The sequence below is a fragment of the Leptonotus elevatus genome, chromosome 11 (assembly GCF_054856555.1).
Source record: "Leptonotus elevatus isolate MCC_2025b chromosome 11, RoL_Lele_1.0, whole genome shotgun sequence".
NCBI classification, from domain to species: domain Eukaryota; kingdom Metazoa; phylum Chordata; class Actinopteri; order Syngnathiformes; family Syngnathidae; genus Leptonotus; species Leptonotus elevatus.
The window spans coordinates 3742264-3767652 of record NC_141249.1 but is presented as its reverse complement, the minus strand read 5'-3'; the positions used below and the strand labels follow the sequence as shown (position 1 = coordinate 3767652).

Here is a 25389-nt window from a genome sequence, read left to right as displayed (position 1 = left end):
TTGTTACATATGGGGACAGATTCTCAGAGTTTTGCAGAGCATGAGCAAAAAGTGATCCCCAAAAACATTTTGGCAAACAAAACGCTCCATATTAAAAGTAGAACAATAAGATCATTCCATTTTAAAGAAAAAGATGCATTTGCGTGAACCTCAGTCCCCGATATTTTGTCACCAATTTATTATAACATATTTTATAGTACTATTTCAAACGCAACATTTTTTAAATGTATACTTGAATTTTTTTTTTGCATATTACAATTAAATAAAAGCCAACATGCAAGATGTCATGAAACAAACCTGTATGTCAAACGTGTATGATGTGTGGGCTCGCAGCTTGCTGATTTCCACCTTGGTGACTTTTAACCCCCTTCGGCCTGGAACATAAGCCACACTGTCATCGCATGGCTGACACACCCGTCGCTCACTGCTGTGACACCGGTGACACAACACGTTATAGGACAAGTCTTCCCGATGCCCGATGTCACGTGGTGGATGCCACTCCAGTTGCACTGATGTCTGGTTAACAACTGAGACTAAGTTACGAGGACCCGATGGGACACCTGGAAGAGATGGGAGAATGATTTTTAAAAAATGAATTGAATTTAAAAGTGATTTAAAAAAAAATCTAATAATAACTTTAAAGTGTCCTTCTCCTTTATTATTCACATCAGAAATCACTCAATCATCCTGAGATTGTAAAAAAAAAAACACACATTTTGAAGATCTTATGCCTTCTATTTCTGCTTGTCTTCCATTTTTCTTAATTTAAATCTATTAATGAGGTGAGCAACTTTGATTGGTTGGGTGTGAGCTGTGTTCTCTCTTACAATGGCGGAACACCCACTTCTATCTGAGCAAAATACCAAAAGAAAGAAAACTCCACCCATGCACAGTTAAACTGCAAAAATAGGGCCCTAAAGCTGTACTTTTATTTATTTATTCTTGAACTATTTTCATTTTGTGTGGACTTGTTGTCAGGGATGACCATGAACTATAATCAAACACTCATTAAAGAAATAAGAAGCTCATTCTTTTATGACCAAGGCTCAAAATAACTTTTTTAGGAGCATATTTGCTAATCAATGGTGTCATTTGAGGAGCAACTTTGTAATATTAAGGAGCAGTTTTTTGCGGGGTAATCCCGGTGATCTGAAACAAAGGTTTAATTAAACATATTAACGATATTGCAAAAACATACGATATAGGTGTTGAATATTGTGATAGATACTGCGATATTTAACATATACGTAAATAAATGACATTTGTATACCTAATTAAAGAAATAGGAAGACTCAATGTACTCTCAGCTAATTAATTGTAATAACTAAAAAAAAATTATATGTATGTATATGTAATTTTTTTTTGTAATATCCCTAGATACTGCTCATCTATTGAATGGCGATGCACATTTAAAGCTGGCGATAGGCCAGTTTTGGTTGATGGTTGGCCTGTGGCGATACTTGGCGGTTTGTTTTTAGCAGAAAAAAGCAACATAAAAAGAAAAGGTGTTGTTTAAAGGAGCACAGACTTTCTGTTACGCCCTGACTGTTTTGATTTTGGGCTGCCCAACATGGTTCCTCGCTTCCTAATCACCTCATTTTTTGATTGGCTGCACGTCACTGTCAACAGGTTAATTTGTCCTCGGGCACACCACACATGGTGAGAATTTGGGCCAAAACAATGAAACTTGTTGAATATCCCCGATTTGAAATCATCCATCCATCCATCCATCCATCCATTTTCTTAACCGCTTTTCCTCACAAGGGTCGCGGGGGGCGCTGGAGCCTATCCCAGCTGGCTTTGGGCAGTAGGCGGGGTACACCCTGAACTGGTTGCCAGCCAATTGCAGGGCACAGAGAGACAAACAACGATCCACACTCATAATCATACCTATGAATTTGGAGTGTTCAATAAACTTCCCATGCATGTCTTTGGAATGTGGGAGGAAACCAGAGTACCCGGAGGAAACCCACGCAAGCACGGGGAGAACATGCAAACTGATTTGAAATCAGAGCGGCCAAAATGTCTTTCCGAGTGCCGAGATCAGTCTGAACACTACACTCAGCAGGAATATCTGTTAAGGTTATCTTTTGGATATTGGGGTGTCCTTCCGATCGTTGGGCGGGGAGATTCGGGGCTAAAATTGGGCTAATTCTCCTGCCGTGTGAACCGGATTTTAGCGATGTTACATGTGGAGTGACAACATGTTTGACAGGTAGTGAGAATGTGAAGTGAGAATGTTCAACGGATATTATTCATACAGCCAATGTTTACTTGTTTTGTCAGTGTTTTTAAGCTTTACTTATCTTTAGAATGGTTATTGGTGGAAGAAAAGCGCCACCAAATTTTTGAAGACACGCACGGATGGATTTGTGTATGAATCCAAATGTAAGTCCGGGAAAAGCGTCGTCAAGATTCACTTACCACTCCCCTCAGCGTTAAGAAAATAAGTCTCTACTCATTCCAACTGTCAATACACCTTTATTGTGATGCGGTGCAACAACAACAGCGTATTTAACTGTGCGCAAATGATATTTTCGCTGTAAAAAGCTACTCTCTGTAAACACGTACACGTCTGTGTTTTTAAATTTTTATTAATGATAGAATTTTGCCGTGGTATAGAATGTCTGAGTAAGCACGGTGCGCTAGCAGTTTTGCTAGTCATTGCGTCCATTTGGTTGGCAAAATCCACATTTTGACGCAAAAACTGCGATGCAAGGTCACTTATTTGGAGCCTTGGTGACACAGAGTCCTTCAGAACTCAATTCATGTTTGCACTTGAAATGTGCAATTTGGGTGCATGAAAAATTCTTTGTTCAAATATTTTTCAGTTTATTTTAAAAAAAGAGAATTGGTAACAAAAAAAATGCTTGAAATAGCTCAACATAATAAAAAGTGAAGAATTTTGTATTTAGCGTGAAACATGAAGTCACTGGACATGATTTTGCCTTCGTGGGCCACATAAAATGATGTGGCGGGCCAGAAGTGTTTTGCTACACACTAAATCAATAATTTTGAATATTACCGGTACTTTGAGATTGCCACCATGAAATAAGAGATGGGGTCATGGGGTCCCAATTATTCTGAATTTTATAGTGAAAGATGAAATGTATGACCTGTATTCTATTGGATAATATGTTGTTGCATGAGAAGACATGAGTCAAATGGGTGGAAAATATAAACACGGGCCTGGGAAAAAGGTCAAGTTAACTGTATGCTGATCAAAATAATTTGCATATCAGTCACTTAGTCAGGTTAATCAGGTAAAGGTCATTTTTGTTGCATCGCCTTTCATGGTCAAGAATTAGCATTGATTTCAGCAGTGAAATAAAGTGAATGAACTGTGCATGAACCAGCTTTTAAATTCCCTAAAAAACATGAAATTCTATCTAGGGCAGCAAGAACGTAGGAAGCAAATTCCGCTTGTTTGTGTTGTCAGTACCAAAAAATACAAAAACAACTAATATGGATGCAGGATCCCACAAAATACATGTACTCAAATTCACAATTGTTGGAGGCTGGAGCAGGGATTCTTAGTTTCGAGATGATTTACATACACACACACGCGCACGCACCCCCACGCACGCACACACACACACACACACACACACACACACACACACACACACACACACACACACACACACACACACACACACACACACACACACACACACACACACACACGCACACACGCACACAGACACTGACTGGCTGCAGAGACAGTCTGAAATGATTCATGTCTCAACCTACTTCCACCACATCTCAGTGGAGCTGAGAGAGTGTGTTGCTAACCCTGCTTCTCGTCTTGCATAGCAATGCAGCCCCTTCAACACTCTAAACACATATTCACTTCGATGAAAAGCCAGTGGAATGTGGCAGATGAAAAGATGGGGACTGTTGCAGCACTGTTGTTGAAACTTTTGTATACATTTTCAGTTGAAATGGCAAATTTGGTCAGACATTTGACTAGCAATGTTACAGTACTACATCATGTTCCACTTCAGTCACTACTGTCTAGAATATCAGTTTGTTTATGTTTTTGTCAGATTTTTTTTGTATGGACATTTGACATAGATGGACTCACTTGTGCACAAGTCCTGTGGTTTGTCCATGTCACCACGATAGTAACCGTTCCGGCAACCACAAAGGGAGGTAGCCTCAATGGTGGAGCGACTGTTAAGTGGACATTGCTGACATAATCCAGGCCCCTGGGATGATTTAAAGGTGCCCTGTGGACAAGCTGTGAAGAAATTGGAAAATGGCAGTTTACTATCATGTTAAGAGTTCATATACAAAGTTTGCAAATACTGTATGTTGGGTTGACTGTGGTAGGGAAGGGGTATTTTGGAGTGACTGCATATTATTAAGAAAATATACACAAACATGTTTTCCAAGGTTTTCTTTTAGTTTTCTTTGTAGCGACTAGACAACAGTTTTATAGCTTTGATCCTCTTATGTGGGTCAGAGTGCTGCTAAATCAAAAGATGTACCCTTTAAGATGAAATGCATCTATTAATAGTTAAAGATGGTGCGCCCCCATTTTGAATTTTGTCATTCAAGAGCAACGTGTTCTGAGCAAGAAGTACTTTTTTTGTTATTCAAACTGCAGACATGCCGTTTCTTTATTTGCCATCTGCCTCAGAAAATATGAGTGTTGTAATGGAGGATAGCATCAGTGTAGATTGGATGCTTAGCTTACACTAAATCAAATTTTACATCAAGGAAAGTGTGTCTTAAAGCTACTAAATATTGGTTCCTTGTACATAATAATGTATAGTGTGATTATCCAAGTTATTCATAAATGAAATGCAACATAGAAAAAAAACTGGTTACAATTAACTCACTGATTACTGATTAGCGGAGTGGCAGTGAGAGCACTAATTGGAGACATAGGATCATATTGTTTGCAGTTAACTTAGAACACAGCATGCAACAACCTTGGGACTCAAAAGCCTGTTTTGATAAATTTTCATTCCATTCTCCTGTTTTTCTACAATTGCTCATGTGGCAGGCAGTGTAGCAAGAGTCTATATAAAAGCCATGGCTATACAATAGTGTAGACTTCAGTATAGCATTGTTTCTAGCTTTTTAAATAAAATGTTTCCACACCGATCAAACAGTTCAACCCATCAGAGAAGCACTTTGCGACGGAAACTATCACCCTGGCACCAAAACTGCTTGACTGACTTTTAATCTTACTGGCACTTTAGTGCAGTTCCTCAGTTCATGCTCTGTTTGCCGCAATCTGTTTAAGGTCCTCTGCCTTCTTCACAGCTCCACTCACCGAAAAGCCAACTTTCCTCTGAAGAAGAGCAGCAATGTCATCCATATTGGTTGTGCTGTGCCTGGAGCAAAGCATCTTACGATGACATCAGTGTCAAAAGTCAGTCCCATTTCCAAGATGGGCTTAATCTTTGGATTGGTAGAAAATGTCATAGCTTTGTTGCTCTCGTTATTGTATATGTTCAGCCACCAGACTTTAAAATTGTTCTTTTTGGTAATTGTCTGGAGCTAAATACAACATAACTTGGTAAAAAGTAGATCAATAAGGTGGACCTATTACCTATATTATATAATGGATATATATGCAGTGTATACCGTACTGAAGAAAGAGAAGGATTACTAAAGTAGGATTTGTACGCAAGGGCAGAAACCATAGGGCCAAATCCACAAAAAATGTGCTGCGTCCGCTTTCAGCGCCAAAATTTGCTACCTGTTAATGTCATATTCACTAAGGATATTGCTCTAATGATTTACCGGCGCAAACACACCCACAAAATTTGACAGCTGGTAGCAAATTTGCACCTGATTTGTCACACATGGCAATGGATTTGCCCCAAGGAAACGGCAGTATAGTAACAATTGCGAGGAAGGTGAAATTATCTGAAAGTGAGCTTGGACCGAGGAGGTGCAAAAGTGTCTTTCTCATTAAAGGCCATGATGCCACTACCATAAGGCCTCAGTTCAGTTGTCTTGTAAACCAGGGGTCATGAGTTCAATTCTCACTGGGGCCTTTCAAGGAATCATTGACTCACCAAATTAACTGCAGAGGTTTGGTAGTACGGTCGTTGTTATGTCTGTATTTAGGGTCTCAGAGTTAATATCCTCCTCACTATGATATTTATTGTCAATGTAATTGACGGTTAAGCCAGAACAAGGTTAATTTGCTGTTTTAAAGATCATGCTTCCACCATCGCAAGGTGTTGTACCTCAGTGGTTAGAGCACTGGGATCCATTTCACAAAGCAGGTTCAACAAACTCTGAGACTAACCCTGAACTGTGAGTATGTTTTATTTGTTTTTATTTATTATTCCTTTTCGGAAATACATCCGAAAAGGGCTGACGGAACGAAGCCGAAGCTTATTAATCCCCGTGCCCAGAATACATTTAAGATGCATAATAATGCATTATCAAGTATCGAGTTGACCTACCTGAGATAGGAAACTCTGTGTTTTTGGTTGCAGGACAGCTGATTTGAGTCAGTTTGATCAACGCAAAGTAGTTTCACCTGGAGTTAAGCACGGAAACCACCACCTTAAAAAGTGTCATGGTGGGTGTGAGTGGTTGCAAGATGGTGGACCCAAACGCGCGGAAACATGGCAGGGAGACAGGAATGAAGGGCAATGTGAGAAACTTTATTAAAACATGCAGAGACAGGTGAGTAGGCAGGTGGCCGTGACGAGAGTAACGTAACTGTGACGTGGGCGACTGGGTTAGGTGTGGCGATGATGGTGATTTGGTGGTGACGACGAAGGCTGCTTGGCGGTGAAGACTAGTGATAGGCAGATGAAGCTTTTTGAACACTCGAAGCTTTCCATCAAATTGGTTCACAAAAAGGTTCTGCTCGTGAGGCTTCATGTGCACACAAACTGTAATTTAAACCACCTAGCCTGTTTGTTTAGGAACACTTACGCTTTAGTTGCCAATTAGTATTTTTATTTAAATGTAATTGTAATATTGGTTTATATTATTTTTTAACATGCTGACATTGCTGAATGTACATTTGTGTGTTACACTCATGCAGTTAATCAGTTTATTAAAATGGTGTGGGTAATGTGATGTTATGAAATTTTGCAATACTGTAGGAAATATAGCAATTAATGATGCATTGATTACATGAGCACTGATAGTTGTTATGATAGATGAATGGTTAACAAATCTGATTGCTGGTATGTACGCCATTAGCGCACAACAAGCAATTTACCTAAATGCAAATGACGTGAATTTTCAAAGTAACGCGTCATTCCATATTCGTGTTGTCAAACCGGGGACAACCTTCTTATTTATTTTTAGCAGTCCCCATGACAAAAAAAAATAAAAATTATTCCACTTCCTGAACCCATGAAGTGTCAAACCTCATCGGTGACGTCATTTGCCCGGAATGAATCACACCTCAACATGCGCTTCAGAAATGTCTACCTGGATTACTTGAAACACTCTCCGAAGCCTCGGCACTTTACTTCCCATCCCTAGTGAAGACGAAGGCTGCTTGGCGCCGCAGACTAGCCGAAAAAACTTCCACACATAACATAGGCAAGGCTCCCACACAGACTCAGACACCAACAACAGACTAAATACACCAACCTAATGAGACACACCTGCTGAACACAATTGGCTGAGGGCACTGATTGGTCACACACAATGGGTAGGGAAGAAACACACAGGTGGACGTGGTCAGTTGGTTGGTTGGTGTTGTGCCCGCGCCGCTCCGGTGGACCTTCTGGCACCTCGGGCGGGCCCCAGTACCCGGGGGGCGGCTGGGGCTGGGTTGGGGTGGGGGGGCTGTGGATCGGTGGGGTGCCTGGCGGGCCTGCAGTGCCCTGTACTGCTGTGTTGGGTTGGGGGCGCGTGCCGTGTTGGGGTGGGGGGCTCTCCTGCTCCTTGGTTTGTGTTTCCGGCCCGTCGCCCCTGCGGGGCCCGGGGGTTGTCCCTTGGCGCTGCCTGGGGGGCCCTGAGGTGTTGCGCTTGCTCTGTCCTGGCAGGGGTCAACGGCTCCCCTCTTTGGTGGAGATTTTCATGCATGCCAGATCCACCACACCAGCATCTATCGAAACTCAGACACAATCTGCTTCTTCCTCTGGTCGTTGAATCGGTGGAGGCTGGTGTCTGTGGATCTCACGCTGCTTCGTCTGTCCTTCCTTCCTTTCCTCAGTCTCTCCTTTGGTCTCTTGAGGTCTCCCTGATTAGTTGGAATTTAGATGTTTCTGGGGTTGGTGAAGGACTCTAGTTGGTGGCCCGGTAGGTGGAAGGTGGTGTCTGGTCGGTGCTGGATTTCACTTTCCTTTCTTTTCTTTGGTCCTTCCTCGGGTCTCCTGATGGCCTCGCGACTCTGGCTGGATTCTGAAGTGTTCGGTTTAGGTGAACGGTATGGGATTTTTTTATAGGTTTTAGGTGAACTAATGAATACACACTCACATGCACGCACACACGCACATGCACATACACACCCACATACAAAATAAAAATAAATAAATAATAATAAATAAATAAATAAAAAGAGAGCAATGATGATGACATGTCAAATCGGTAAAGTTACTGAATGTAATGAGCTCTCCAGAATTAAAAAATAAATAAAAATAAAATAATAATAATAAAAAATAATCCAAAGTGAATATATTAAGTTGAATGACCTCATAATTAATTAAACTTCATTGAGATAAACCTGGTACTGACGAGGTTATGTTCATAGAGTCTGTTACTAGGGTAACTGACCTCGAGCTTACAGTTTTTGCCCATTGCTTGAACACGTTTTGCAAAATTTGGCTCACTGTGTCCAAACTCTACACACAAGCAAATAAGACACAATACAGAGAAATAAACCATTCACATCTATGTCAAATTGAAACTCTGCTATCAAAACCTAGCAATCCGTTGTCAAAATGTCATTCTGATGACAAAACAATACCCCACTTGCATCATATGAATACACTCTCAGATCAGCACCACCACACAAGTCTTTTTTATATAAAACACAAGTCTTTTGTTTTCACTTTTTTAAAATGTACTTTCACAGAAGGCACTTTTACACAATAACCAAAAGCTGAAATACTTAATACAAAATCATTTTTTTACAGTAGTAGTACAGGAAAACACAACTGTGTACAAGTGGGCTTATGGATCCTGCCTTCTGTTGGGGTCTGGCCACAGGATCTCATCAACATCACAAACAATGTTCTCGTTAAACATTGGGGTAAATATGCACTTAAGTGCCGAATCCATCCCTGGATTGACCTTACCTCAATGTCTCCACAGGCCCATTGTATTGCCTGGAGAAGAGGTATACGGACGGGCATGTGGTCATATACATGCCATTTCCAAACAGAAAATTATTCTATAAGATTTAGAAATGGTGACTAAGGGGGCAAGTACACAACCCCATATCAATCATGGTTGGTGAATCATTTCTGGACCAGAGCAGCCCGATGGAAACTAACATTATCCCAAACAACAAAAAATCCTGCATTTATAAATGTAATTATGTGTAGTGCATTAAAGTGACCCAGTTTGGCACGATGGTGCAGTTGAATAATGTTTTTATATTTCAAGTGTGCTTCTCCCCCATAGGATTGCACCTAAATGAAATTAACTAATGAGTTACCATTCAACAGATTTCCCGTGTAATATTATTGTGATTGCAAAGGACTACATTTAAATTTACGCATTGACCCGATACCCAAGCAGCAACGTTCTCCTTCGCCGCCTTCCTCTATGTGTAGCCACTGCGGTGTTGCACTTTTTTTTTCTAAAGACATGTTCAAAGTCGCCATATGATCGCATTTAGATGTCCAGTTGAGAGGGGTTATAAAAAAAAAAACGTGGAAGCAGAGGGCGGTGCCACGCACTGCGCTTCGCTGTTGCCATGGTGACTCGACTAATCGGGGCTCCATTGATGTGGACTTTTTAGTGTAGTGGCAACACCAAGTGAAACAACGTTGATATAACTACCTCAAATCAGCTGTCCTAGAATCAAAAACGCAGAGTTTCCTATCTCAGGGCATGCCAACTCGCTGTCCAGGGTTAGTCTCAGTGTTTGTTGAACATGCTTTGTGAAATGGACCCCTGGTCTACAAGTAGTAAACCAGGATTCGTGAGTTCCTTTCTCACCGGGGCCTTTCAAGGATTCTTTGACTAACCTAATAAACTGCAGATCTTTGGTAATAGTGTTCCCTCACTTTTAATAACTTCTGAAAAATCTGCAATATAGTGTGGTACAACGCAAGAAAACACAGGAATTTTGGACCTAAATACAAATCCCCAAATATAGTGAACCGCGAAGTAGCGAGGGACCACTGTACTGCATTGTTACGTCTGTGTTTAGGGTATCTGGGAGTAAACTCTACTATGAAAGTTAGGGTCAGTTGGCAAGCTAGAACCAATTAATTTGCTGTTTTAAAGGTCATTGCCACAACCACAAAGCCTCATAGCTTAGTGCTTAAAGCATTGGTCTTGTAAACCAGGGGTTGTGAGTTCAATTCTCACTGCGTCTTTTCAAGGAGTCATTGATTAACCTGCAGATGTTTGGTAGTATTCCATTTAAGGTCTCTGTGAGTTCATACACTCTAATAGTTACAGTCAATGTAAGTGGCTCGAAGCCAAAACCAGGTTAATTTGATGCTTTAAAGGCCATGTTGCTACACCCAAAAGGCCATGTATCTCAGTGACAGTGGGTAAAGCACTGATCTCACAAAGCAGGGGTTGTTAGTTGCATTCTCACAGATGTCTTTCAAAGGTACTTTGATTAACCTGATAAACTGCAGATGTTTTGTAGTACTACAATGTTAAGTCTGTGTGTAGGGTATCTGGGAGTAAACACTCACTACTCTGAAAGTTATGGTAATTGTAATTTTACCGTCAAAAGCCAGAACCAGCTTAATTTGCTGTTTTGCCTTTCAAGGATTTGTTGACTAACCAGATGGTGTGCAATTGATTTATAATACTATATTGTTCCTTCTGTATTTAGGGTCTGTGGGATAGGGATCGAACAATTACCAGCACCAATATTCAGAATAAAAAAAAAAAAATTAATTTGCTGCTGTTGGTCATACATCTATATCTGCAAAGCCTTGTGGTCAGTGGGCAGGGCACTGGTCTTGTAAACCAGAGGTTGTGAGTTCAATTCTCACCTTGGTCTTTCCGGGATTAGTTTGACTGAACTAATAAACTGCAGATGTTTCTTAGTACTACTGTGTTTTGGGTATCTGTGAATGAATACTGACTACTCTGATGGTTACAGTCAAAGCAATTGACTGGGAAGCCAGAACCAGGGTAATTTTCCATTTTAGGACGCACTCACACTAGGACCATTTCTTCCATATCGTACTGAAGCCTGATTACACCCCCTCCCCTGTCCCCCTCCGGCCCGCACTCACATTACTCTAACCAAACCGTGCCCGGTGGGCCCAGTTGCCTCCGAAATATATTGACTCACCAAATAAACTTCGCATATTTTGTAGTACTGCATTGTCATACCTGTATTTAGGGTTTTTGGGAGTTAATATTATTCCTCACTACCTTTATTGTTACTGTCGAAAAACCTTAGTTTAGCCAGAACCAGATTTGTTAAACCAGGGGGCGTGAGTTCAATTCTCACAGGGGCCTTTTAGGGAATCATTGACTCACCAAATAATCTTAGCATATTTGGTAGTACTGCATTGTCATGTCTGTATTTAGGGACTCTGGGAGCCAATATTCCTCCTCACTACTCTGAAGTGTACTGTCAATGGAATTCACCATTCAGCCAAAACCAAGTTAATTTGCTGTTTTAAAGTCATGTTGCCAATGTTATAAGGCCTTGAAGCTCAGTGGTTAGAGCACTGGTCTTGTAAGCCAGGGGTCGTGAGTTCAATTCTCACTGGGGCCTTTTAGGGAATCATTGACTCCAAGTAAACTTAGCATATTTTGTAGTACTGCATTGTCATGTCTGTATTTAGGGTCTCTGGGAGCCAATATTCCTCCTCACTACTCTGAATTGTACTGTCAATGGAATTCACCATTCAGCCAAAACCAAGTTAATTTGCTGTTTTAAAGTCATGTTGCCAATGTTATAAGGCCTTGAAGCTCAGTGGTTAGAGCACTGGTCTTGTAAGCCAGGGGTCGTGAGTTCAATTCTCACTGGGGCCTTTTAGGGAATCATTGACTCCAAGTAAACTTAGCATATTTTGTAGTACTGCATTGTCATGTCTGTATTTAGGGTCTCTGGGAGTTAATATTCCTCCTCAATACTCTGATAGTTACTGTTAAAAAACCTTAGTTTAGCCAGATTCGTTTCCACTTTGTAAGTCATGTTACTGAAAACTTAAGGCCTCGTAGCTCAGTGGTTAGAGCACTGGTCTAGTAAACCAGGGGTCGTGAGTTCAATTCTCACTGGGGCCTGTTAGGGAATCATTGACTCACCAAATAAACTTTGCGTATTTTGTAGTACTGCATTGTCATGTCTGTATTTAGGGTCACTCCTCTGACGTTTACTGTCAATGTTTTAAAGTCATGTTGACAATACTATAAGTCCTTGTAGCTCAGTGGTTAGAGCACTGGTCTAGTAAACCAGGGGTCATGAGTTCAATTCTCACCTGGGCCTTTCAGTGATTACTTACCTAAACCAATATAGTGCATATAATTTGTTGCTCTGCATTGTCATGCCTGCATTTAGGGTTCCACGGTGGTGATGTTTTTCCTCACGACCCTGATAATTACTGTGAATTAAATCTGCTAGACAGCAAGAATCCTTTTAATTTGCTTTTTTAAAGTCATGTTACCGAGACCGAAAGGTTTCATAGCTCAGTGGTTAGAGTACTGGTCTTGTAAACCAGGGGTCGTGAGTTCAATTCTCACTGGGGCCTGTGAGGGAATCATTGACTCACCAAATAATCTTTGCATATTTTGTAGTACATCATTGTCATGTCTGTATTTAGGGTCTGTGGGAGCCAATATTCCTCCTCACTACTCTGAATTTTACTGTCAATCTAACTCACCATTCAGCCAGAACCAGGTTAATTTTCTGTTTTAAAGTCATAGTGCCAATACCATAAGGCCTTGGAGGTCAGTGGTTAGAGCACTAGTCTAGTAAACCAGGGGTTGTGAGTTCAATACTCACTGGGGCAAGTTAGGGAATCATTGACTCACCAAATATTCTTTGCATATTTTGTAGTACTGCATTGTCATGTCTGTATTTAGGGTCTCTGGGAGTTAATATTCCTCCTCACTACTCTGATCGTTACTGTCAAAGAACCTTAGTTTAGCCAGAACCAGATTCATTTGCTTTTTGTAAGTCATGTTACTATAAACTTAAGGCCTCGTAACTCAGTGGTTAGAGCACTGGTCTTGTAAACCAGGGGTCGTGATTTCAATTCTCACTGGGGCCTTTTAGGGAATTTTTGACTCACCAAATAATCTTTGCATATTTTGTAGTACTGCATTGTCATGTCTGTATTTAGGGTCTCTGGGATAAACTTAGTGATATTTTTCCACACGACCCTGATAGTTACTGTGAATTAAATCTGCTATTCAGCAAGAATCCGGTTAATTTGATTTTTTAAAGTCATGTTACCAACACCGAAAGGCTTCATAGCTCAGTGGTTAGAGTACTGGTCTCGTAAACCAGGGGTCGTGAGTTCAATTCTCACTGGGGCCTTTTAGGAAATCATTGACTCACCAAATAAACTTTGCATATTTTGTAGTACTGCATTGTCATGTCTGCATTTAGGGTCTCTGGGAGTTAATATTCGCCCTTACTACTCTGATAGTTACTGTCAAAGAACCTTAGTTTAGCCAGAACCAGATTCATTTGCTTTTTGTAAGTCATGTTACTATAAACTTAAGGCCTCGTAGCTCAGTTGTTAGTGCACTGGTCTTGTAAACCAGGGGCCTTGAGTTCAGTTCTCACTGGGGCCTGTGAGGGAATCATTGACTCACCAAATAATCTTTGCATATTTTGTAGTACGTCATTGTCATGTCTGTATTAAGGGTCTCTGGGAGCCAATATTCCTCCTCACTACTCTGAATTTTACTGTCAATGGAATTCACCATTCAGCCAGAACCAGGTTAAATTTCTGTTTTAAAGTCATGGTACCAATACCATAAGGCCTTGTAGCTCAGTGGTTACAGCACTGGTCTAGTAAACCAGGGGTCGTGAGTTCAATTCTCACTGGGGCCTGTTAGGGAATCATTGACTCACCAAATAATCTTTGCATATTTTGTAGTACGTCATTGTCATGTCTGTATTTCGGGTCTCTGGGAGTTAATATTCCTCCTCACTACTCTGAATTTTACTGTCAATGGAATTCACCATTCAGCCAGAACCAGGTTACATCATTGACCCATCAAATAATCTTTGCATATTTTGTAGTACGTCATTGTCATGTCTGTATTTAGGGTCTCTGGGAGCCAATATTCCTCCTCACTACTCTGAATTTGACTGTCAATGGAATTCACCATTCAGCCAGAACCAGGTTAATTTTCTGTTTTAAAGTCATGGTGCCAATAACATAAGTCCTTGTAGCTCAGTGGGTAGAGCACTAGTCTAGTAAACCAGTGGTCGTGAGTTCAATTCTCACTGGGACCTGTTAGGGAATCCTTGATTCACCAAATAATCTTTGCATATTTTGTAGTACTGCATTGTCATGTCTGTATTTAGGGTCTCTGGGAGCCAATATTCCTCCTCACAGCTCTGAATATTACAATCAATGGAATTCACCATTCAGCCAGAACCAAGTTAATTTGCTGTTTTAAAGTAATGTTGCCGGTACCATAAGGCTTTGTAGCTCAGTGGTTAGAGCACTGGTCTAGTAAACCAGGGGTCGTGAATTCAATTCTCACTGGGCCCTGTTAGGGAATCATTGACTCACCAAATGATCTTCGCATATTTTGTAGTACGTCATTGTCATGTCTGTATTTAGGGTCTCTGGGAGCCAATATTCCTCCTCACGACTCTGAATTTTACTGTCAATGGAATTCACCATTCAGCCAGAACCAGGTTAATTTTCTGTTTTAAAGTCATGGTACCAATACCATAAGGCCTTGTAGCTCAGTGGTTAGAGCACTTGTCTAGTAAACCAGGGGTCGTGAGTTGAATTCTCACTGGGGCCTGTTAGGGATTCATTGACTCACCAAATAATCTTTGCATATCTTGTAGTACTGCATTGTCATGTCTGTATTTAGGGTCTCTGGGAGTTAATATTAGCCCTTACTACTCTGATAGTTACTGTCAAAGAACCTTAGTTTAGCCAGAACCAGATTCATTTGCTTTTTGTAAGTCATGTTACTATAAACTTAAGGCCTCGTAGCTCAGTTGTTAGCCCACTGGTCTTGTAAACCAGGGGTCGTGAGTTCAATTCTCACTGGGGCCTGTGAGGGAATCATTGACTCACAAAATAAACTTTGCATATTTTGTAGTACGTCATTGTCATGTCTGTATTTAGGGTCTCTGGGAGCCAATATTCCTCCTCACTACTTTGAATTTTACTGTCAATTGAATTCACCATTCAGCCAGAACCAGGTTAATTTTCTGTTTTAAAGTCATGGTGCCAATACCATAAGGCCTTGGAGCTCAGTGGTTAGACCACTAGTCTAGTAAACCAGGGGTTGTGAGTTCAATACTCACTGGGGCCTGTTAGGGAATCATTGACTCACCAAATATTCTTTTCATATTTTGTAGTACGTCATTGTCATGTCTGTATTTAGGGTCTCTGGGAGTTAATATTCCTCCTCACTACTCTGATCGTTACTGTCAAAGAACCTGTTTAGCCAGAACCAGATTCATTTTCTTTTTGTAAGTCATGTTAATATAAACTTAAGGCCTCGTAGCTCAGTGGTTAGAGCACTGGTCTTGTAAACCAGGGGTCGTGAGTTCAATTCTCACTGGGGCCTTTTAGGAAATCATTGACTCACCAAATAATCTTTGCATATTTTGTAGTACTGCATTGTCATGTCTGTATTTAGGGTCTCTGGGAGTTAATATTCGCCCTTACTACTCTGATAGTTACTGTCAAAGAACCTTAGTTTAGCCAGAACCAGATTCATTTGCTTTTTGTAAGTCATGTTACTATAAACTTAAGGCCTCGTAGCTCAGTTGTTAGTGCACTGGTCTTGTAAACCAGGGTCCTTGAGTTCAGTTCTCACTGGGGCCTGTGAGGGAAACATTGACTCACCAAATAATCTTTGCATATTTTGTAGTACGTCATTGTCATGTCTGTATTAAGGGTCTCTGGGAGCCAATATTCCTCCTCACTACTCTGAATTTTACTGTCAATGGAATTCACCATTCAGCCAGAACCAGGTTAAATTTCTGTTTTAAAGTCATGGTACCAATACCATAAGGCCTTGTAGCTCAGTGGTTAGAGCACTGGTCTAGTAAACCAGGGGTCGTGAGTTCAATTCTCACTGGGTCCTGTGAGGGAATCATTGACTCACCAAATAATCTTTGCATATTTTGTAGTACGTCATTGTCATGTCTGTATTTCGGGTCTCTGGGAGTTAATATTCCTCCTCACTACTCTGAATTTTACTGTCAATGGAATTCACCATTCAGCCAGAACCAGGTTACATCATGGACCCATCAAATAATCTTTGCATATTTTGTAGTACGTCATTGTCATGTCTGTATTTAGGGACTCTGGGAGCCAATATTCCTCCTCACTACTCTGAATTTTACTGTCAATGGAATTCACCATTCAGCCAGAACCAGGTTAATTTTCTGTTTTAAAGTCATGGTGCCAATAACATAAGTCCTTGTAGCTCAGTGGGTAGAGCACTAGTCTAGTAAACCAGTGGTCGTGAGTTCAATTCTCACTGGGACCTGTTAGGGAATCCTTGACTCACCAAATAATCTTTGCATATTTTGTAGTACTGCATTGTCATGTCTGCATTTAGGGTCTCTGGGAGTTAATATTCGCCCTTACTACTCTGATAGTTATTGTCAAAGAACCTTAGTTTAGCCAGAACCAGATTCATTTGCTTTTTGAAAGTCATGTTACTATAAACTTAAGGCCTCGTAGCTCAGTTGTTAGTGCACTGGTCTTGTAAACCAGGGGCCTTGAGTTCAGTTCTCACTGGGGCCTGTGAGGGAATCATTGACTCACCAAATAATCTTTGCATATTTTGTAGTACGTCATTGTCATGTCTGTATTAAGGGTCTCTGGGAGCCAATATTCCTCCTCACTACTCTGAATTTTACTGTCAATGGAATTCACCATTCAGCCAGAACCAGGTTAAATTTCTGTTTTAAAGTCATGGTACCAATACCATAAGGCCTTGTAGCTCAGTGGTTAGAGCACTGGTCTAGTAAACCAGGGGTCGTGAGTTCAATTCTCACTGGTGCCTGTTAGGGAATCATTAACTCACCAAATGATCTTTGCATATTTTGTAGTACGTCATTGTCATGTCTGTATTTAGGGTCTCTGGGAGCCAATATTCCTCCTCACGACTCTGAATTTTACTGTCAATGGAATTCACCATTCAGCCAGAACCAGGTTAATTTTCTGTTTTAAAGTCATGGTACCAATACCATAAGGCCTTGTAGCTCAGTGGTTAGAGCACTTGTCTAGTAAACCAGGGGTCGTGAGTTGAATTCTCACTGGGGCCTGTTAGGGAATCATTGACTCACCAAATAATCTTTGCATATTTTGTAGTACGTCATTGTCATGTCTGTATTTAGGGTCTCTGGGAGCCAATATTCCTCCTCACTACTCTGAATTTTACAATCAATGGAATTCATCATTCAGCCAGAACCAAGTTAATTTGCTGTTTTAAAGTAATGTTGCCAATACCATAAGGCTTTGTAGCTCAGTGGTTAGAGCACTGGTCTAGTAAGCCAGGGGTGGTGAGTTCAATTCTCACTGGGGCCTGTTAGGGAATCCTTGACTCACCAAATAATCTTTGCATATTTTGTAGTACTGCATTGTCATGTCTGCATTTAGGGTCTCTGGGAGTTAATATTCGCCCTTACTACTCTGATAGTTATTGTCAAAGAACCTTAGTTTAGCCAGAACCAGATTCATTTGCTTTTTGAAAGTCATGTTACTATAAACTTAAGGCCTCGTAGCTCAGTTGTTAGTGCACTGGTCTTGTAAACCAGGGGCCTTGAGCTCAGTTCTCACTGGGGCCTGTGAGGGAATCATTGACTCACCAAATAATCTTTGCATATTTTGTAGTACGTCATTGTCATGTCTGTATTAAGGGTCTCTGGGAGCCAATATTCCTCCTCACTACTCTGAATTTTACTGTCAATGGAATTCACCATTCAGCCAGAACCAGGTTAAATTTCTGTTTTAAAGTCATGGTACCAATACCATAAGGCCTTGTAGCTCAGTGGTTAGAGCACTGGTCTAGTAAACCAGGGGTCGTGAGTTCAATTCTCACTGGTGCCTGTTAGGGAATCATTAACTCACCAAATGATCTTTGCATATTTTGTAGTACGTCATTGTCATGTCTGTATTTAGGGTCTCTGGGAGCCAATATTCCTCCTCACGACTCTGAATTTTACTGTCAATGGAATTCACCATTCAGCCAGAACCAGGTTAATTTTCTGTTTTAAAGTCATGGTACCAATACCATAAGGCCTTGTAGCTCAGTGGTTAGAGCACTTGTCTAGTAAACCAGGGGTCGTGAGTTGAATTCTCACTGGGGCCTGTTAGGGAATCATTGACTCACCAAATAATCTTTGCATATTTTGTAGTACGTCATTGTCATGTCTGTATTTAGGGTCTCTGGGAGCCAATATTCCTCCTCACTACTCTGAATTTTACAATCAATGGAATTCATCATTCAGCCAGAACCAAGTTAATTTGCTGTTTTAAAGTAATGTTGCCAATACCATAAGGCTTTGTAGCTCAGTGGTTAGAGCACTGGTCTAGTAAGCCAGGGGTGGTGAGTTCAATTCTCACTGGGGCCTGTTAGGGAATCATTGACTCACCAAATAATCTTTGCATATTTTGTAGTACGTCATTGTCATGTCTGTATTTAGGGTCTCTGGGAGCCAATATTCCTCCTCACTCCTCTGAATTTTACAATCAATGGAATTCACCATTCAACCAGAACCAAGTTAATTTGCTGTTTTAAAGTAATGTTGCCAATACCATAAGGCTTTGTAGCTCAGTGGTTAGAGCACTGGTCTAGTAAGCCAGGGGTGGTGAGTTCAATTCTCACTGGGGCCTGTTAGGGAATCATTGACTCACCAAATAATCTTTGCATATTTTGTAGTACGTCATTGTCATGTCTGTATTTAGGGTCTCTGGGAGCCAATATTCCTCCTCACTCCTCTGAATTTTACAATCAATGGAATTCACCATTCAGCCAGAACCAAGTAAATTTGCTGTTTTAAAGTAATGTTGCCAACACTATAAGGCCTTGTAGCTCAGTGGTTAGAGCACTTGTCTAGTAAACCAGGGGTAGTGAGTTCAATTCTCACTGGGGCCTGTTAGGGAATCATTGACTCACCAAATAATCTTTGCATATTTTGTAGTACTGCATTGTCATGTCTGTATTTAGGGTCTCTGGGAGCCAATATTCCTCCTCACTCCTCTGAATTTTACAATCAATGGAATTCACCATTCAGCCAGAACCAAGTTAATTTGCTGTTTTAAAGTAATGTTGCCAACACTATAAGGCCTTGTAGCTCAGTGGTTAAAGCACTGGTCTAGTAAACCAGGGGTCGTGAGTTAAATTCTCACCTGGGCCTTTCAGTGATTACTTACCTAAACCAATATAGTGAAGATAATTCATTGCTCTGCATTGTCATGCCTGCATTTAGGGTTTCACGGGGGTGATATTTTTCCCCACGACCCTGATAGTTACTGTGAATTAAATCTGCTATTCAGCAAGAATCCGGTTAATTTGCTTTTTTAAAGTCATGTTACCTCGACCGAAAGGCTTCATAGCTCAGTGGTTAGAATACTGGTCTCGTAAACCAGGGGTCGTGAGTTCAATTCTCACTGGGGCCTTTTAGGAAATCATTGACTCACCAAATAAACTTTGCATATTTTGTAGTACTGCATTGTCATGTCTGTATTTAGGTTCTCTGGGAGTTAATATTCGCCCTTACAACTCTGATAGTTACTGTCAAAGAACCTTAGTTTAGCCAGAACCAGATTCATTCGCTTTTTGTAAGTCATGTTACTATAAACTTAAGGCCTCGTAGCTCAGTTGTTAGCGCACTGGTCTTGTAAAACAGGGGTCGTGAGTTCAATTCTCACTGGGGCCTGTGAGGGAATCATTGACTCACCAAATAATCTTTGCATATTTTGTAGTACGTCATTGTCATGTCTGTATTTAGGGTCTCTGGGAGCCAATATTCCTCCTCACTACTCTGATCGTTACTGTCAAAGAACCTTAGTTTAGCCAGAACCAGATTCATTAGCTTTTTGTAAGTCATGTTAATATAAACTTAAGGCCTCGTAGCTCAGTGGTTAGAGCACTGGTCTTGTAAACCAGGGGTTGTGAGTTCAATTCTCACTGGGGCCTTTTAGGGAATTTTTGACTCACCAAATAATCTTTGCATATTTTGTAGTACTGCATTGTCATGTCTGTATTTAGGGTCTCTGGGAGTTAATATTCGCCCTTACTACTCTGATAGTTACTGTCAAAGAACTTTAGTTTAGCCAGAACCAGATTCATTTGCTTTTTGTAAGTCATGTTACTATAAACTTAAGGCCTCGTAGCTCAGTTGTTAGCGCACTGGTAATGTAAACCAGGGGTTGTGAGTTCAATTCTCACTGGGGCCTGTGAGGGAATCATTGACTCACCAAATAATCTTTGCATATTTTGTAGTACGTCATTGTCATGTCTGTATTTAGGGTCTCTGGGAGCCAATATTCCTCCTCACTACTCTGAATTTTACAATCAATGGAATACACCATTCAGCCAGAACCAAGTTAATTTGCTGTTTTAAAGTAATGTTGCCAATACCATAAAGCTTTGTAGCTCAGTGGTTAGACCACTGGTCTAGTAAACCAGGGGTCGTGAGTTCAATTCTCACTGGGGCCTCTTAGGGAATCATTGACTCACCAAATAATCTTTGCATATTTTGTAGTACGTCATTGTCATGTCTGTATTTAGGGTCTCTGGGAGCCAATATTCCTCCTCACTCCTTTGAATTTTACTGTCAATGGAATTCACCATTCAGCCAGAACCAAGTTAATTTGCTGTTTTAAAGTAATGTTGACAACACTATAAGGCCTTGTAGCACAGTGGTTAGAGCACTGGTCTAGTAAACCAGGGGTCGTGAGTTCAATTCTCGCCTGGGCCTTTCAGTGATTACTTACCTAAGCCAATATAGTGCAGATAATTCATTGCTCTCCATTGTCATGCCTGCATTTAGGGTTTCACGGGGGTGATATTTTTCCTCACGACCCTGATGGATACTGTGAATTGAATCTGCTATTCAGCAAGAATCCGGTTAATTTGCTTTTTTAAAGTCATGTCACCTACACCGAAAGGCTTCATAGCTCAGTGGTTAGAGTACTGGTCTCGTAAACCAGGAGTCGTGAGTTCAATTCTCACTGGGGCCTTTTAGGAAATCATTGACTCACCAAATAAACTTTGCATATTTTGTAGTACTGCATTGTCATGTCTGCATTTTGGGAATCTGGGAGTTAATATTCGTCCTTACTACTCTGATAGTTACTGTCAAAGAACTTTAGTTTAGCCAGAACCAGATTCATTTGCTTTTTGTAAGTCATGTTACTATAAACTTAAGGCCTCGTAGCTCAGTTGTTAGTGCACTGGTCTTGTAAACCAGGGCCCGTGAGTTCAATTCTCACTGGGTCCTGTGAGGGAATCATTGACTCACCAAATAATCTTTGCATATTTTGTAGTACGTCATTGTCATGTCTGTATTTCGGGTCTCTGGGAGTTAATATTCCTCCTCACTACTCTGAATTTTACTGTCAATGGAATTCACCATTCAGCCAGAACCAGGTTACATCATGGACCCATCAAATAATCTTTGCATATTTTGTAGTACGTCATTGTCATGTCTGTATTTAGGGACTCTGGGAGCCAATATTCCTCCTCACTACTCTGAATTTTACTGTCAATGGAATTCACCATTCAGCCAGAACCAGGTTAATTTTCTGTTTTAAAGTCATGGTGCCAATAACATAAGTCCTTGTAGCTCAGTGGGTAGAGCACTAGTCTAGTAAACCAGTGGTCGTGAGTTCAAATCTCACTGGGACCTGTTAGGGAATCCTTGACTCACCAAATAATCTTTGCATATTTTGTAGTACTGCATTGTCATGTCTGTATTTAGGGTCTCTGGGAGCCAATATTCCTCCTCACTGCTCTGAATTTTACAATCAATGGAATTCACCATTCAGCCAGAACCAAGTTAATTTGCTGTTTTAAAGTAATGTTGCCAATACCATAAGGCTTTGTAGCTCAGTGGTTAGAGCACTGGTCTAGTAAACCAGGGGTCGTGAGTTCAATTCTAACTGGGGCCTGTTAGGGAATCATTGACTCACCAAATAATCTTTGCATATTTTGTAGTACGTCATTGTCATGTCTGTATTTAGGGTCTCTGGGAGCCAATATTCCTCCTCACGACTCTGAATTTTACTGTCAATGGAATTCACCATTCAGCCAGAACCAGGTTAATTTTCTGTTTTAAAGTCATGGTACCAATACCATAAGGCCTTGTAGCTCAGTGGTTAGAGCACTTGTCTAGTAAACCAGGGGTCGTGAGTTGAATTCTCACTGGGGCCTGTTAGGGATTCATTGACTCACCAAATAATCTTTGCATATCTTGTAGTACTGCATTGTCATGTCTGTATTTAGGGTCTCTGGGAGTTAATATTAGCCCTTACTACTCTGATAGTTACTGTCAAAGAACCTTAGTTTAGCCAGAACCAGATTCATTTGCTTTTTGTAAGTCATGTTACTATAAACTTAAGGCCTCGTAGCTCAGTTGTTAGCCCACTGGTCTTGTAAACCAGGGGTCGTGAGTTCAATTCTCACTGGGGCCTGTGAGGGAATCATTGACTCACAAAATAAACTTTGCATATTTTGTAGTACGTCATTGTCATGTCTGTATTTAGGGTCTCTGGGAGCCAATATTCCTCCTCACTACTTTGAATTTTACTGTCAATTGAATTCACCATTCAGCCAGAACCAGGTTAATTTTCTGTTTTAAAGTCATGGTGCCAATACCATAAGGCCTTGGAGCTCAGTGGTTAGACCACTAGTCTAGTAAACCAGGGGTTGTGAGTTCAATACTCACTGGGGCCTGTTAGGGAATCTTAGACTCACCAAATATTCTTTTCATATTTTGTAGTACGTCATTGTCATGTCTGTATTTAGGGTCTCTGGGAGTTAATATTCCTCCTCACTACTCTGATCGTTACTGTCAAAGAACCTGTTTAGCCAGAACCAGATTCATTTTCTTTTTGTAAGTCATGTTAATATAAACTTAAGGCCTCGTAGCTCAGTGGTTAGAGCACTGGTCTTGTAAACCAGGGGTCGTGAGTTCAATTCTCACTGGGGCCTTTTAGGAAATCATTGACTCACCAAATAATCTTTGCATATTTTGTAGTACTGCATTGTCATGTCTGTATTTAGGGTCTCTGGGAGTTAATATTCGCCCTTACTACTCTGATAGTTACTGTCAAAGAACCTTAGTTTAGCCAGAACCAGATTCATTTGCTTTTTGTAAGTCATGTTACTATAAACTTAAGGCCTCGTAGCTCAGTTGTTAGTGCACTGGTCTTGTAAACCAGGGTCCTTGAGTTCAGTTCTCACTGGGGCCTGTGAGGGAAACATTGACTCACCAAATAATCTTTGCATATTTTGTAGTACGTCATTGTCATGTCTGTATTAAGGGTCTCTGGGAAGCCAATATTCCTCCTCACTACTCTGAATTTTACTGTCAATGGAATTCACCATTCAGCCAGAACCAGGTTAAATTTCTGTTTTAAAGTCATGGTACCAATACCATAAGGCCTTGTAGCTCAGTGGTTAGAGCACTGGTCTAGTAAACCAGGGGTCGTGAGTTCAATTCTCACTGGGTCCTGTGAGGGAATCATTGACTCACCAAATAATCTTTGCATATTTTGTAGTACATCATTGTCATGTCTGTATTTCGGGTCTCTGGGAGTTAATATTCCTCCTCACTACTCTGAATTTTACTGTCAATGGAATTCACCATTCAGCCAGAACCAGGTTACATCATGGACCCATCAAATAATCTTTGCATATTTTGTAGTACGTCATTGTCATGTCTGTATTTAGGGACTCTGGGAGCCAATATTCCTCCTCACTACTCTGAATTTTACTGTCAATGGAATTCACCATTCAGCCAGAACCAGGTTAATTTTCTGTTTTAAAGTCATGGTGCCAATAACATAAGTCCTTGTAGCTCAGTGGGTAGAGCACTAGTCTAGTAAACCAGTGGTCGTGAGTTCAATTCTCACTGGGACCTGTTAGGGAATCCTTGACTCACCAAATAATCTTTGCATATTTTGTAGTACTGCATTGTCATGTCTGCATTTAGGGTCTCTGGGAGTTAATATTCGCCCTTACTACTCTGATAGTTATTGTCAAAGAACCTTAGTTTAGCCAGAACCAGATTCATTTGCTTTTTGAAAGTCATGTTACTATAAACTTAAGGCCTCGTAGCTCAGTTGTTAGTGCACTGGTCTTGTAAACCAGGGGCCTTGAGCTCAGTTCTCACTGGGGCCTGTGAGGGAATCATTGACTCACCAAATAATCTTTGCATATTTTGTAGTACGTCATTGTCATGTCTGTATTAAGGGTCTCTGGGAGCCAATATTCCTCCTCACTACTCTGAATTTTACTGTCAATGGAATTCACCATTCAGCCAGAACCAGGTTAAATTTCTGTTTTAAAGTCATGGTACCAATACCATAAGGCCTTGTAGCTCAGTGGTTAGAGCACTGGTCTAGTAAACCAGGGGTCGTGAGTTCAATTCTCACTGGTGCCTGTTAGGGAATCATTAACTCACCAAATGATCTTTGCATATTTTGTAGTACGTCATTGTCATGTCTGTATTTAGGGTCTCTGGGAGCCAATATTCCTCCTCACGACTCTGAATTTTACTGTCAATGGAATTCACCATTCAGCCAGAACCAGGTTAATTTTCTGTTTTAAAGTCATGGTACCAATACCATAAGGCCTTGTAGCTCAGTGGTTAGAGCACTTGTCTAGTAAACCAGGGGTCGTGAGTTGAATTCTCACTGGGGCCTGTTAGGGAATCATTGACTCACCAAATAATCTTTGCATATTTTGTAGTACGTCATTGTCATGTCTGTATTTAGGGTCTCTGGGAGCCAATATTCCTCCTCACTACTCTGAATTTTACAATCAATGGAATTCATCATTCAGCCAGAACCAAGTTAATTTGCTGTTTTAAAGTAATGTTGCCAATACCATAAGGCTTTGTAGCTC

The 25389-nt window shown here is 40.7% G+C and overlaps 1 protein-coding gene and 11 non-coding genes across 12 annotated transcripts in view; 11 read left to right on the top strand and 1 right to left on the bottom strand.

Moving 5' to 3' along the window:
• LOC147165207 (ephrin type-B receptor 1-like) overlaps positions 1 to 25389 on the bottom strand; it is a 298813-nt gene that overhangs the window by 42338 nt on the left and 231086 nt on the right. Inside the window, exons 6-7 of the mRNA XM_086090150.1 lie at positions 4088 to 4243; positions 298 to 560 (exon numbers count right to left, since the gene is read on the bottom strand). Of these exons, the coding sequence (XP_085946276.1) occupies positions 298 to 560; positions 4088 to 4243 (419 nt within the window). The remainder of the gene's footprint in view (positions 1 to 297; positions 561 to 4087; positions 4244 to 25389) is intronic.
• On the top strand, positions 11791 to 11863 carry trnat-ugu (transfer RNA threonine (anticodon UGU)). Its single transcript has one exon. It is a non-coding gene; the product is annotated as a tRNA-Thr (tRNA).
• Positions 12051 to 12123, top strand: trnat-ugu (transfer RNA threonine (anticodon UGU)). Its single transcript has one exon. It is a non-coding gene; the product is annotated as a tRNA-Thr (tRNA).
• Positions 12303 to 12375, top strand: trnat-agu (transfer RNA threonine (anticodon AGU)). Its single transcript has one exon. It is a non-coding gene; the product is annotated as a tRNA-Thr (tRNA).
• Positions 12767 to 12839, top strand: trnat-ugu (transfer RNA threonine (anticodon UGU)). Its single transcript has one exon. It is a non-coding gene; the product is annotated as a tRNA-Thr (tRNA).
• Positions 13289 to 13361, top strand: trnat-ugu (transfer RNA threonine (anticodon UGU)). Its single transcript has one exon. It is a non-coding gene; the product is annotated as a tRNA-Thr (tRNA).
• trnat-cgu (transfer RNA threonine (anticodon CGU)) lies at positions 13558 to 13630 on the top strand. Its single transcript has one exon. It is a non-coding gene; the product is annotated as a tRNA-Thr (tRNA).
• On the top strand, positions 15792 to 15864 carry trnat-ugu (transfer RNA threonine (anticodon UGU)). Its single transcript has one exon. It is a non-coding gene; the product is annotated as a tRNA-Thr (tRNA).
• Positions 19862 to 19934, top strand: trnat-cgu (transfer RNA threonine (anticodon CGU)). The gene has a single exon. It is a non-coding gene; the product is annotated as a tRNA-Thr (tRNA).
• On the top strand, positions 20382 to 20454 carry trnat-ugu (transfer RNA threonine (anticodon UGU)). The gene has a single exon. It is a non-coding gene; the product is annotated as a tRNA-Thr (tRNA).
• Positions 21428 to 21500, top strand: trnat-cgu (transfer RNA threonine (anticodon CGU)). The gene has a single exon. It is a non-coding gene; the product is annotated as a tRNA-Thr (tRNA).
• trnat-ugu (transfer RNA threonine (anticodon UGU)) lies at positions 23400 to 23472 on the top strand. The gene has a single exon. It is a non-coding gene; the product is annotated as a tRNA-Thr (tRNA).